This window comes from Emydura macquarii, unplaced genomic scaffold (genome assembly GCF_026122565.2).
Source record: "Emydura macquarii macquarii isolate MOO-44397 ecotype Brisbane River unplaced genomic scaffold, CSIRO-AGI_Emac_v2 contig_1748, whole genome shotgun sequence".
Classification (NCBI taxonomy): Eukaryota; Metazoa; Chordata; order Testudines; family Chelidae; genus Emydura; species Emydura macquarii.
In genome coordinates this window covers 144,075-155,683 of record NW_027131885.1, presented here as the reverse complement: position 1 = coordinate 155,683, position 11,609 = coordinate 144,075, and the positions used below count along the sequence as shown (strand labels likewise).

At 62.0% G+C, this 11,609-nt stretch overlaps 1 protein-coding gene across 1 annotated transcript; it reads left to right on the top strand.

Annotated features, from left to right (window-relative positions):
* Positions 1-1,711: 1,711 nt before the first annotated feature.
* On the top strand, positions 1,712-9,203 carry CD19 (CD19 molecule). Its single transcript, XM_067556382.1, is given in 18 exon segments — positions 1,712-1,778; positions 1,781-1,939; positions 2,363-2,641; positions 3,002-3,247; positions 3,360-3,656; positions 3,929-4,021; positions 4,372-4,420; positions 4,767-4,837; positions 6,275-6,382; positions 6,846-6,896; positions 7,075-7,134; positions 7,433-7,492; positions 7,603-7,662; positions 8,003-8,077; positions 8,272-8,349; positions 8,431-8,517; positions 8,941-9,024; positions 9,124-9,203. Coding segments are annotated over 18 exon segments (2,004 nt in total).
* The last annotated feature ends 2,406 nt before the right edge of the window (positions 9,204-11,609 follow it).

Sequence of the window (11,609 nt, the reverse complement as noted above, 5' to 3'; positions counted from 1 at the left end):
AAATAGCCGAGCGGCTCCGGAGGGAACCGAAAGTGATCGAGCGGTCGCGGAAATGCCCGAGGTGGCCCGAGGCGTCCCGGGAGGCAGCGGAGATCCCCGAAAGGGCGGGCAGGGAGGGGCTGGGCCTCGGTGAGCGGCCCCCGAGGGGGGGAGGGAAGAGGGGCGGAGCCCGGGGCAGAGTCTATCTGTCTGTCTATCTGTCGGGGCTGCCAGCCAAAACCTCGAATAGCTTGGCAGTGGAATCCCATACAACCACGCCCGGCAACCGCATCTCCCCCCAGCAACCACCCGGGCAACCATATCTCCCCTAACAACCTCCTTGACAACTGCATTTCCCCCCCAGCAACTACCCCAGACAACCGCATTCTTCCTGGCAACTACATCACCCTAGCTACTACCCCAGCAACCACTCTGGCAACTGCATCTCTCTGGTAACCACCGCTGGCAACTGCATTCTCCCCAGCAACCTGCCTGGCAACTGAGTCTCCGTGGCAACTGCCATTGGCAATTGCATCCCTCTGGCAATTGTGTTGACCCCGTAGCAACCTCTCTTTGGTAACAAACTCCCCTTGCCAATCATCCCTGGCAAACTCCCCTGACAGCCACCTAAGGCAACCTCATCCCCCTGGCAACCACTCCTTGGTAATGCGCTCCTCCTTCCACTCATTGCCAGGATCCACATCCTCTTGGCAACTGCCCCCTAGCAGCAGCCCCCAGCAACCAGATTTCTCTGGCAACTGCCGCAAGCTACCATGTTTCCCTGGCAACTGCCCTCAGAAATCATGTTCCCCTGGCAACCACAGCTTTAGGGACCTTGGCGACCTCTCCCGCCATGTCTCCCCCCTCTACACCCATGGAGTTGGGCCTGAAAATTTGCAGGATCAGGTCCAGGAATTACAGGCTGTTCTTACAAACCCCATTACTAATTAACAATGTGTATTTGCTGTGGCGTTTCCAGCCCCGACTTTCTATCCTCAGAAGAGCTGTGATTCCCCCGTGAATCTCTGACTCTAGAAACTGTTGGGCCATGGTGAGACCATCAGGCCTGGCCTGATCACACAGGCAGGAAGCAGCTCCCTTCCCCATGCAGCTGCAAGAGTGTTTACACCAACCAGAGTCCCCCAGGGACATGCCAGGAAATGGGGAGGACGGTAGAGAGACCCAGGCAGACACAGGGCCTGCACTGGGGTAGACAGGGGGCAATGAGGGGCCGGGGGAGACAGGGTGGGGGTTACATGGGGTAGAGGGGACACACCAGGGAAAATGGGATGGAGGTATACAACAGAGGGGACACAGGATGTGGGTAAGTGATTAGATAGCAACTGTGAAAAATCGGAACCGGGGGAGGAGGGGAGGGGTAACAGGCACCTTTATAAGAAAAAGCCCTGAAAATTGGGACTGTCCCTATAAAATCAGGACATCTGGTCACCCCCAGATGTGTAGCAGGAACACGGTGGGGGATCACGAGGTGAAGGATGTGGGGTGGGCTGGATCTGCCCCCATCTCCTTTGTCCTTCAGTGGAAGGCTTGTCACAGGCAGGAAACCGCAGGGGCATTCAGCCCAGAGGGGCCTCACCCCTCCAATCAGAGAATCTCACTCCCATCTATGGGGCTGCACCCCTTCCCCCCAGGAAGCCGTGGAGCCCCATGACCCTTCATCACCAACTGCAGAGCTCCTGGCTGCCCCCAGGGAGCCGCTGCTGAGAATGTCATGGTCCAGGGCCCCCTGCACCACAACCACAAGGGCCCGGAAATAGCAGCCCTGGCTCTGGGCTGGCCCGCCCCTCGCCAGGCGCCGCAGGGCCATTGAGCTGGGCACAGGGGATGGCGCCCGAGCTGCGCTGCCTCCTGCTGCTGATGCTGCTGGCCTGGCGAGGGGCCGCCAGGACCGGAGGCCCCCAGAGGCAGGGGAAGACAGCCAGGCGGGTCAACGCTACAGGTGGGAGCTGGGGGAGGCTCTGGGGGAGGCAGCAGCCCAGGGAGACTGGGGCGGGGGGGAGGGATGAGGCTGCAGAGGAAGCCAGGATGCAGGGGGGGGGAGACCCGAAGGGCTGGGAGGAGGCCGTAGGGGGGGAGAAGGGGAGCATCTGGGCCAGGGTTGGGCCCCAGATGATGACTCAGGGCTGTGGGAGCCAGGGAGCAAGTGGGAAAGGCTGGGGGAAGCTGTGATAGGTGGAAGGTGGCTGAAGGGGAGGACACTGGGCCACGCCAGGCTGGGATGGGAGGCAGGGGGGCAGAGCCATGGTGAGGGGTTGGCTGGGGAAAGGTGGGGGGCTGTGACTTAGGGGGGAGGCTGTGTGGCTGGGCCACCCCGGGCATGGCAGATCCCCCATTTCTGTGTCTTCCCCACTCCCCACCGCAGAGTCAAAGGCTGCAGTCCTGCCTTGTGGGGAGTCCGGGGCTGGAGATGGGGACCCCCCCACTCAGCTCGCGTTCTCTTGGCTATGGAAGGGCCTTTGGGGCCGGGAGCTGCTGAGCCTGAACGCGACCCTAGAGGAGCTTCCTCCCCGCACCGGGACGGCCATCGGGGGCCAGGGCTCTCTAGTGCTGCTCAACGTCTCCACCTCGGACACAGGCGTCTACGCCTGCCAATGGGATGGGGCCGACAGAAGGGTCGTGCTGCTCAACGTGCCGGGGAGCAGTGAGTCTGGGGGGCTCGAGGCCATGGGGGGAGGTCTGGTCTGAGGAGACGATGTGGGGGAAGGTGGTGGCTGGAGGACAGAATGCGGAGTTGGGAGGCTGAGAGAACGAGCTGGGGGGCAGGCGGTGATGGAGGGCAGGCACTGGAGTGGTGGGGCTGGGCCATGGGGCTGAGCCATGGCAAGCAGTGGAGTGGGAGGCAGGGTGCAGATCTAGGGGGCAGGCAGTGGGAGGGATGGGGCTGGGCTGTGTGGCTGATCCAGGAGGCAGACAGTGGTTTGGGGGATGTTAGGGGGCAGGCGGCCTGGGGGCTAATCCAGGGGGCTGGCCCACAGTCTGAGCCCGCTCTCACCCCTGCCAGGGGAGCTATATGTCTCTGGGTCCCCAGGGGGGCACATCGCGCTCCCCTGCGTCGGGGGAAACGCCACCAAGATGCCCGCCGTGGACTGGTTCCGGGATAATGGGACCCACTCGCTTGTCCGTGATGGCCCACGGCACCGGCCCAATGGCAGTGTCCTGCTCATCGACAGGCTGGGCCCGGATGACATCGGGTGGTACCAGTGCCGGGCCGGGAACCAGAACTGGACCGTGCATCTGAGCCTGGGAGGTGAGGGACCCTGCCGACACCCCCGATTGCCATCCTCTCTTCCTGCGTTCTTGCCCTACAGCCCCCTATGCCCTGCCCCATCCTGGCCCCTGACTGTCCCTGTCCCCCGCAGGGGAGCTGTCGATCTCAGTGCTGGTGGGGGACACGGCCCGTCTCCCCTGCAATGGCTCCATGCCAGATGCCTGGGTCCAAGGCTCCCTGTCCTGGGCGAGGCTGGGTCCGGATGGCTTGTGGAAGCTGCTGGTGGTGCTGGAGGCTCGCCGTGAGGGAACCTGCACGTTTCAGCTCAACCTGGGCACCGGGGCGGCCCTAGTGCTGCCGGCCGTGACGTCCGCCCAGGCGGGGACCTACCTCTGTGTCAGTGGTAACTCCAGCCACGCCGTGGAGCTGAGGGTCATGCCCCGTACAGGTAGGGGGCAGAGTAATTGGGGGTGTGGGACATGCCCCGTGCAGGTAAGGGACAGAATACCGCTGGGGGTGGGGGTCACGCCCCAGGCTGGTAGGGGGCAGAGTAACTGTGGGGATCATGCCCCATGCCAGTGACCATGTCTCTGCCGAGGGCACTGGGTGGCCTTTAGTGGGATGGCAGGGGTGGGAACAGGGGGCAGTAGTGTGGGGGGAGGGTGGCATGAGGGTGGATATGGGGTGTGGGGCCAGACTGGTGACCATGTCTCTGCCCAGGGGGGTGGCAGCCCTGGATCGTGGGGGCTGCGGAGCTGGGGTACGTTCTTCTTGGCCTGGCCTCCCTGTTTGGATACTGCCAGATCCGCCGAGGTGAGTGGGGGGCTGAGGACGCCCCCAGCCCCTGCCCCATCTCTCATCCCTTCCTTGTGGCCCTGCCCCTCAACCTCTGGGATTTGCTTTGTGTGGGGTAGGCGGGTGCCCCTGGGCTCAGCCCTCAGGGCTCCCAGCACTCCGGAGAGGGGGTCCCCGCTATGGGGCAGTGTTACACGGGGGGAGCCCCCAGACGGCACTTTCAGACCCTGGCCGTGGGGAGCAGAGGGGAACAGATGCTGGGGGAGGAGTGCTGGGGTGACTGGGTGGGGAGGGGGCACTGGGAGGGTGGCTGGGGGGCCTTGACCCCCCTGTGCTCCCCCTCACTGCCCTGTCCTGTCTGGTTCCAGCCTTGCAGACCAGGCGGAGGAGGAAACACTTGATGGATCCGTCCAGGAGGTGATGAGGGAGGGAATCGGTTACCCATGCAGAGAGAGGAGGGTCTGTGCCCCGGGCGGGATCGGGGGGGGGGGTCTCTGGGAGCTGCAGGGGGCAGGGCAGCTCTGAGCCCGGGGCTGGGGGCAGGGAAGGTGTGTGTGGGCCATGGGAAGGGGGCTGCTGGGAGTTGGAGGGTCCCTGCCCTGGGGGAGGCTATGGAGTGTCTGGCAGCAGGGCGCAGGATGTGTCTTCCCCACACGGGGGCAGGGGGCTGTCTGGGCGCTGCAGGGAGCAGGGTGGGACGGGGTCCCTGCCCTGGGGGCACTTTGTGACTCTCGGCTCTCCTTGCTCATTCCCACATTCCCAGGTTTTTCAAGGTGACTGCGAACGGGGCTCACACCACTTATGGGAACGTCCTTCCCCCCACAGGCCCTGCCGGTGAGCACCCCTCCCCCCCCCGCTGCCCCCCATCACCCCCTGTGCTGCCCTTCTCCCAGCACTCCCTGCCCTGTCCCCCAGGAATATTCCGCCCTCCTGCCCCCACCAGGGAGTGCCCCCCATCTGCTAGCCCCCCAGCACCCCTGCTGCTCCTCTTGCACCCCAACAACCCCCTCCCAAGCACAGCTGGTGAATGACCCCCCCATGCCCCATTGCCCCCATGTCCTATTGCCCCCCTGCTCCCCAACTCTCCCACCCTCTACAGGAATGTTCTGCCCCCCAAGGTGGGTGCCCCCCACCTATGTTCATAGAGTGCAAGGCCCACCCCAGACCCGACTCCCCGCCCCTCTCCCATCCTGCGTTACTTTCCCAGGCAAGGGGGTCGCCTGCTCCCTCCCCGGCTCTCCAACGCCAGTGTCTGTGCGTGGGTAGCTACAGGCAGCCACACCCGCCCTCTAGTGGCCACTGCACAGATCCCACCCTCAGCCCAGTGCCGAAATACATGAGTAACACACAGGGGAAACTGAGGCACGCAGCCAGCACTCAGAGAAGACATTAAGAATGTCTCCACTTCATCACCATCACCCCCGCCCGCATCACTGTATCACAGGCTATTCCCCCACCCCTGTCCTCCCATGGAGCCCAGGGACCAATTAAACAGAAGCGGTTTAGTCCCAAGGAGGCTGAGCTGTCATGGCTCCAGGCAGAGAATGGGGGAGCCAGGGTGCCCCAATGCCTGCAGTGGCCCCTGCCATGGCAGGGCATGGCTCGGGTGATGCATGTCCCAGTGGTCCTAGCAGACGCCCCGTGCCCCACGCTGCAGAGGAAAAAGCCCCCAAGGTCCCGGCCAACTTGACCTGGGGAAAAGTCCTTCTTGACCCTTGAAAGGGCCGTCGGTGCACTGCTGAGCCTGGGAGCTGCCCCACCATCCAGCTGTGCTGGGATGGCTCCCTAGCCCACTTTAGGGCACTGCTGCGCACCGTCCGCCCATGTCCCATCCCCAGCTGGGGCCAGTCCCTGGTGCTCAGAGGAAAGTGAAAATATAACGGGGGATCCAGCGGCCAAGATGGGGGAGGGGGTTACAATTCCTTCCTGACCCTGCAGGCGACCGGCCGCAGGTCTGAAGCATGAGATTGGATCACAAACTTTGTCTTAATGCAGAGCCTCCTCGCCACATCTGTCCCGTGATCCCATCGCCTAGGGGGAGCAGGCTAGGGGAGGGGCGTGCTGATGTTTCCAGCTCCTGGGCTGATGGGGTTTGCCCCTCTCCCCCAGGAATGGCCAGTTGCTGCATCTGGAAGCACTGATCCCCATCTCCCTGCTCCTGCGCAGGCCAGTCAGTGTGACTTTCCCCCAGGAGTCCACCCTGTGCCACCCTTCCCCTTGCTGTGTGTGTCCTGGGGGGACCCGGCGCTCACCCTGACCCCCTGTTCCCAGGTGTGGGGCAGACGGATGCAGTACCCTATGAGAATGTGGGGCTGGGCACAAGAAGGCAGGGGAGGCCACCGCCTGCAGAGGGACCTATCAGCCCCATCGAGTCAGAGGGTGAGTATCAGACCCTGCAGGGTCACCCCCGGTCCAGCTCCCCCATGGCTTTCCCAGCACTGCAGGAGGCAATGATGAGGGTGTGGGGTGCAGAGAGGGGGCAGGGACCCAGACAGGAAGGGTGGGTGTGATGGGGGGCACAGATTATGGTGGGGTGGGGAGTGCAGATAGGGGCAGGGGCACACCCTGGGAGAGCGGGGGGCAGCAATGGGGGCTCAGCCCCAGGCAGGAAGAGCCGGGGGGGGGGGTCATGGGCCACAAATGGGGGTGATGGCCAGATGGGGGAGGGACTGGCAGGGGGAGTGATGGGGTGCAGTGGGAGGTGGGGCAGGGGGGTTACAAGGACAGATGGGGAGGGAGAGCCTCGCATCCCCTCCCTGGGGGCCCAGCACAGGGAGAGGGACAAAGTCAGAGGGGGCTGGGGGGGAGCAAAAGCTGCCTTGACACCCCTCTCTCCCCCCAGACGAGGAGGAGTACGAACACCCGGACAGCGAGGGGGAGCTAGCACCTGAGGGTGAGTGGGGGGGTGGGGAGGGGGGCTGGGGTATGACAGGGCAGGGACAGGGTGGGGAGGGGCTGCTGGGGGGGACAGGATGGGGGGAGGGTAACAGGGTGATGGAAGGAGCCAGGGCTGCACCCCCGGAGCCATGGTTTGGGGTCACCCCTGCTCTGGTTTTCTCTCCCGGCTTCAGATGGTGAAGGCTACGAAAACACCAACGGGGACATGAAAGTGGGGGACAAGAGGTCCAGCGGTAACAGCCCCCCAACTACTCCCGGCCCCCACCAGCCTCGCACCCAGCACAGGGGATGGGATGGGACTGAACCCCCCTGTCACCCCCAAGCCAGCCAGTCCCCCACCCTGGGGCCAGATCGCAGCTGGTGCCCCCTAGAGGGGAAAGGCCCCATGCCCCCTTCCCCACCCCATCAATCTCCCTGGCCCTCATGTCCATTGGGACCTGCAGTCTCCATAGGGGGCGAGCCCCAGGGCCCCTTTAGGGGCGAACCCCAGGGTGCTCTCACTCGCCCATGATGCCCTGCCTCCCCCCCCAGACGAGATCTGCTACGAGAACAGCCTGGAGGAGAGCAGAGCAGGAGGCAACTGGGTTTCAGGTAATGGGGGCACTGGGGTGAAGGGGAGTAGGGCTGAGTGTGGGCTGGCCCGGAGCCGCCCTGCCTGGTGCCCCCTGCACCCCCCATATCTCTCATTCATGCCCCCCCAGGCATCCCCCACTACACCAACGCTCGCCAGGGCCCTGAGGCCGAAGACCTGGTGTCTGAAGGTAACAGTGCATGGTGCTGGGTGTGGGGATTGCCTGGAGGACCCCACAGTCGTAGGGACACCCCTGCCCCACCCCACACAGCCCCCAGGGTGGGAGGGGCCCATCCCCCTGGCACAGCTTTCCCAACCCTGCCTCCTGTCCCCAGGGAAATGGGGGGCACCAACCAATTCCTCACCCCTGGTAACTGCCCCCCCCCCGGTGACACTGTCCGGTTGCCCCTGGTAACAGGCTCCCTGGTGACTCCAAGCAGTCCGGGGGTTGCCCCAGCAATGGTGCCCCCCACGCTGGCCCAGTGCAGGACCAGGCGGTGGCTGACCAGGGTCTGCCCCCATTTTGGCAGATGGCGAGTGCTACGAGAATGAGGAGGAGGAGAACAGTGCCCCACTGAGCCCCGGAGCTGCGCGCCTCGTCACAGGTGAGGGGCAGGGAGCGTGGGAGGGCCTGGGTCCTCCCCCCCCAGAAGGGGGGGTTGAATTCCAGGGTCCTAGGTGAGTCCCAGAGTGCCTATAGGGGGTGCTCTGTGTGTGTGGGAGGGCGAGTCTTGGGGTGCCTATACTGGGCTCTGTGTATCCCGGGGCCCCTCACCCCATGCCCGGTCTCTCCCCCCAGACCTGCGGCTGCTGCTGCTGGGTGCGTGTGACGAGCCAGGGCGGGATCGGCCGGACGGACACAGCGAGGGCTCTGTCGGTGAGAGGGGCTGGGAGCTTACCCCGGGGAGGGGTAAGGGGGACCCCCAACATTTCCCTGATGCTCCCTTGTTCCCCACAGGCTCCCAGGCCTACGAGGAGATGGCCGGGGCTCTGTATGCTGCCCCCGCCCGGCACCTCCGCTTCCGTGACTGCAGCCAGGAGGAAGGTGAGCGCCAGGAGACCAAGTGTCCTGCTCTAGGGTCATCCCATATCCCAGGGGGACTCCTCCACAGCCAGCATGCCAAGATCCCCCCACCCCCCCGTCACCCTTACCCCAGCACCCTGATGCCCTGCAGTCACCCCAATATCTCAGCATGCAAGGACCATTCCTGGCCTCAGGAGCCCCAGCCAGGCCCTCCCCAATATCCCAGCCCACCCGGTGCACCCAGGATATTACTGCCCTCAACACACCAGGCGCCCCTCTCCAGGGCCAGGGGGAGAGGGAGGCACCCCGGGGGGAATGGCTGGAAGGGCGGAGTCCTTGACCCCCCCCCCCCCCACCGGAGACAAGGTGTGAGTGGGGGACAGCGGGGGGGGTAACAGCCCCCCCCCCCCAGCCCCTGGCTCTGACCCTGGCTCCTGTCCGCAGATGCCGATTCCTATGAGAACATGGAGGAGGGGCCAGGTTGCCTCCTCCCCCCCCGGGAGGGGAGCGTGGAGCTGCGCGGAGACAGTGAGTGCCGGGGGTGACTGGGAGACCCAGGGCAGGGCCTGGGGTCAGAGGCAGGGGAGTGACCCTGGGCTCGCTCTCACTGTGTCGCTCTCCTTGCAGCTGCCGGGCGCAAGGCCCCCGTTCCTGCTGGAGCTGAGCCCAGCAGGCAGCCCGGGCCCCGGACCGGAGAACGGAGCTGAGGCCCAGAGCCCACAGCAGGGTCTGGCCACACAGGGATCCTGGGGCCGGCCCTGCACCCCCACGGAGCTGCTCATCATCTCGGCCCCCATGGCTGGAGCAGCCCCATATGCCCTGGGCCTGGCTGCCAGGGTCAGCCCCCAGGCTGTGTGGGGTCCATGGGTGGCTCCAGACGCTGTTCCCACAGCTCCGGGATGGTCAGTTGCTGACATGATGCCCCCAGGTACCTCTGGCGGCCCCCCCACCCCCAAGCTCAGCTGCCCCATAAAGGCAGCGTGATCCATCTGGGCTGGACAGATTCCCTTTGCTTCTGATGTGTGCGTGTCAGGGCCAGGAATAGGGCCGACCCCAGGGCCTGTACACCCTCCTCCCCCTGAGCAGTAACCTGCCCCCCGACATCCTCACTTCCCCTTGGCCTGGTGTGTACCCAGAGAGGGGGCCATGGCCGGCAATGCATCCCCAAAGTAACCCCCCATGTGCCTCCATCCCCAATAAATCCTGTTGTCCTTGGTCTGAGTTTGTGTCACTGGGGTCCTGCTACAGCCAGACGTGGACAGGGAGTGGCGTTAGGGGCGGAGTGGGCCTGGGCTGGGAGCCAAGATGCCTGGGTTCTATCCCCAGCTCTGAGAAGGGAGTCAGACTTACTGGGTTAGAATGGGGTTGGCGGGGGAGGGGCTGGGAGCCAGAAACCTGGGTCCTGAGAACAATGGAGAATCTTTTCCCTCCCTCTCCATTGAGAATAATGGAAGCTGAACTCTTTGAAATCTGGCCTTGTATGGCCCCACTCAAAGGCTGGAGGGGGTCTTGGGCACTGGTGTGGGTGTGTGTGGGGGGGGGATCCTGCTGTGTGAAGACTGGGCAATGAAGCTGTGTGTGTGGCGCTGGTGTCACTATGGCTTTGAGCAACTATGAAGTTCCCCTCTGCAATCTGGACTAGTGAATTGCTTTGTCACCCCAATCCCCCACTCCTGGAGCCCGTCTCACTCTGCCTCGCTGTGTGAACCTCCCCTCCCCCCTCCTGGGTAGATCACTCACAGCCTACAGCAAGCAAGTTGCTCCTCACTCTGAATGAGTGCCTCTAGCCAGTCACTCAGGGGATTATGCAATGGTAGGACCCCAGCCAACATGCCCAGTCCCAGATGCAGCCCTAGGAACTGCCAATTTACAATGTTCAGGGCGGCCCACCGCACGCTGCACGCTTATATGTTCATCAATTTATCAAAGAAATTGATATGCACCAGCCTTGTCACTTCAAATGGAGTCTCTACACACCTTGAACCAAATGCACTGCTTTATATAAACCAAACAAACACATTTATTAAGTACAGAAAGATTTTAAGTGATTACAAGTCAGAGGAAAACAAGTCAGATTTGATCAAGATAAACAAAAGCCAAAGGCATTCTAAACTAAGCTTTACACTTTCAGCAACCTTACAAACTCAGCTGATTCTCACCATGGGCTGGCTGGGTTCTTCCCAGCCAGGCTCTTCCCCCTGGGTCAGCACTTTAGTTACTTGATGGTGTTTGTAGATAGAGGTGGAAGAGAGCAAGCGAACAGCAAAATGTCTCCCCTTTTTAACATGTCCCTTCGTCCCTCTGGGGCCTCGCCCCCACTTTCAGTGTCAGGTGACAAACAATGTCCCTGTATGGCTTCCTCCATTCTTCAGGCACATGAATATCCCCTTATCGATGCTTAGGCTAGTCCATTGTTCCCGGAAGAGCTAGGTTGTTTTATGCATGCCTTAGCGAGGTGCGAACTGCCTCTCTGCTCTTGGAGGGTTTTGCCTGAATCTGCTTCAAGCTATGAAACACACCTTTGGGAAGATCACATAGCGAAGCCTCATAACCATACACATGACATTGCAACAGACATGTTACTATAACAGTTATGTTCAGCAGATGATGAGCATTCCAAAAACCTCTCACACAACATATGTTGCTGTCATGCTGGTTAGATTGGGGAGGGCATTTAACATATGGTGTAACATCAATATGTCAAAATTATAATCATTCATGTGAATATGCCATGTGAGGTACTGTTAGAAAGGTTGTAATATGCTAAGTAAGATGATAATACTTATGTTCATGTGTGATATGAGAAATGGAAGTTATAGATATATTTGATATATCTGTATTTCAAATGGTGCTGTCTGGGTAACGACTTAGACAAGATGGATGCAGAACAATAGCCTGCTTAATGGCCCATTAAGACATTCCCAGGTGCAAGGGGCCCAGGGGGAGAAACCAGAGATGTACCTGATGAGTCACCAGAACTTGCCGATATGACTCTGGACTCCATTTTGGTTCCTGTAAAATTTCACAGGCAGCATCACCTAGTGAGTCACCAGGACTTAGAATCATAGAATCATAGAATATTAGAGTTGGAAGGGACCTCAGGAGGTCATCGA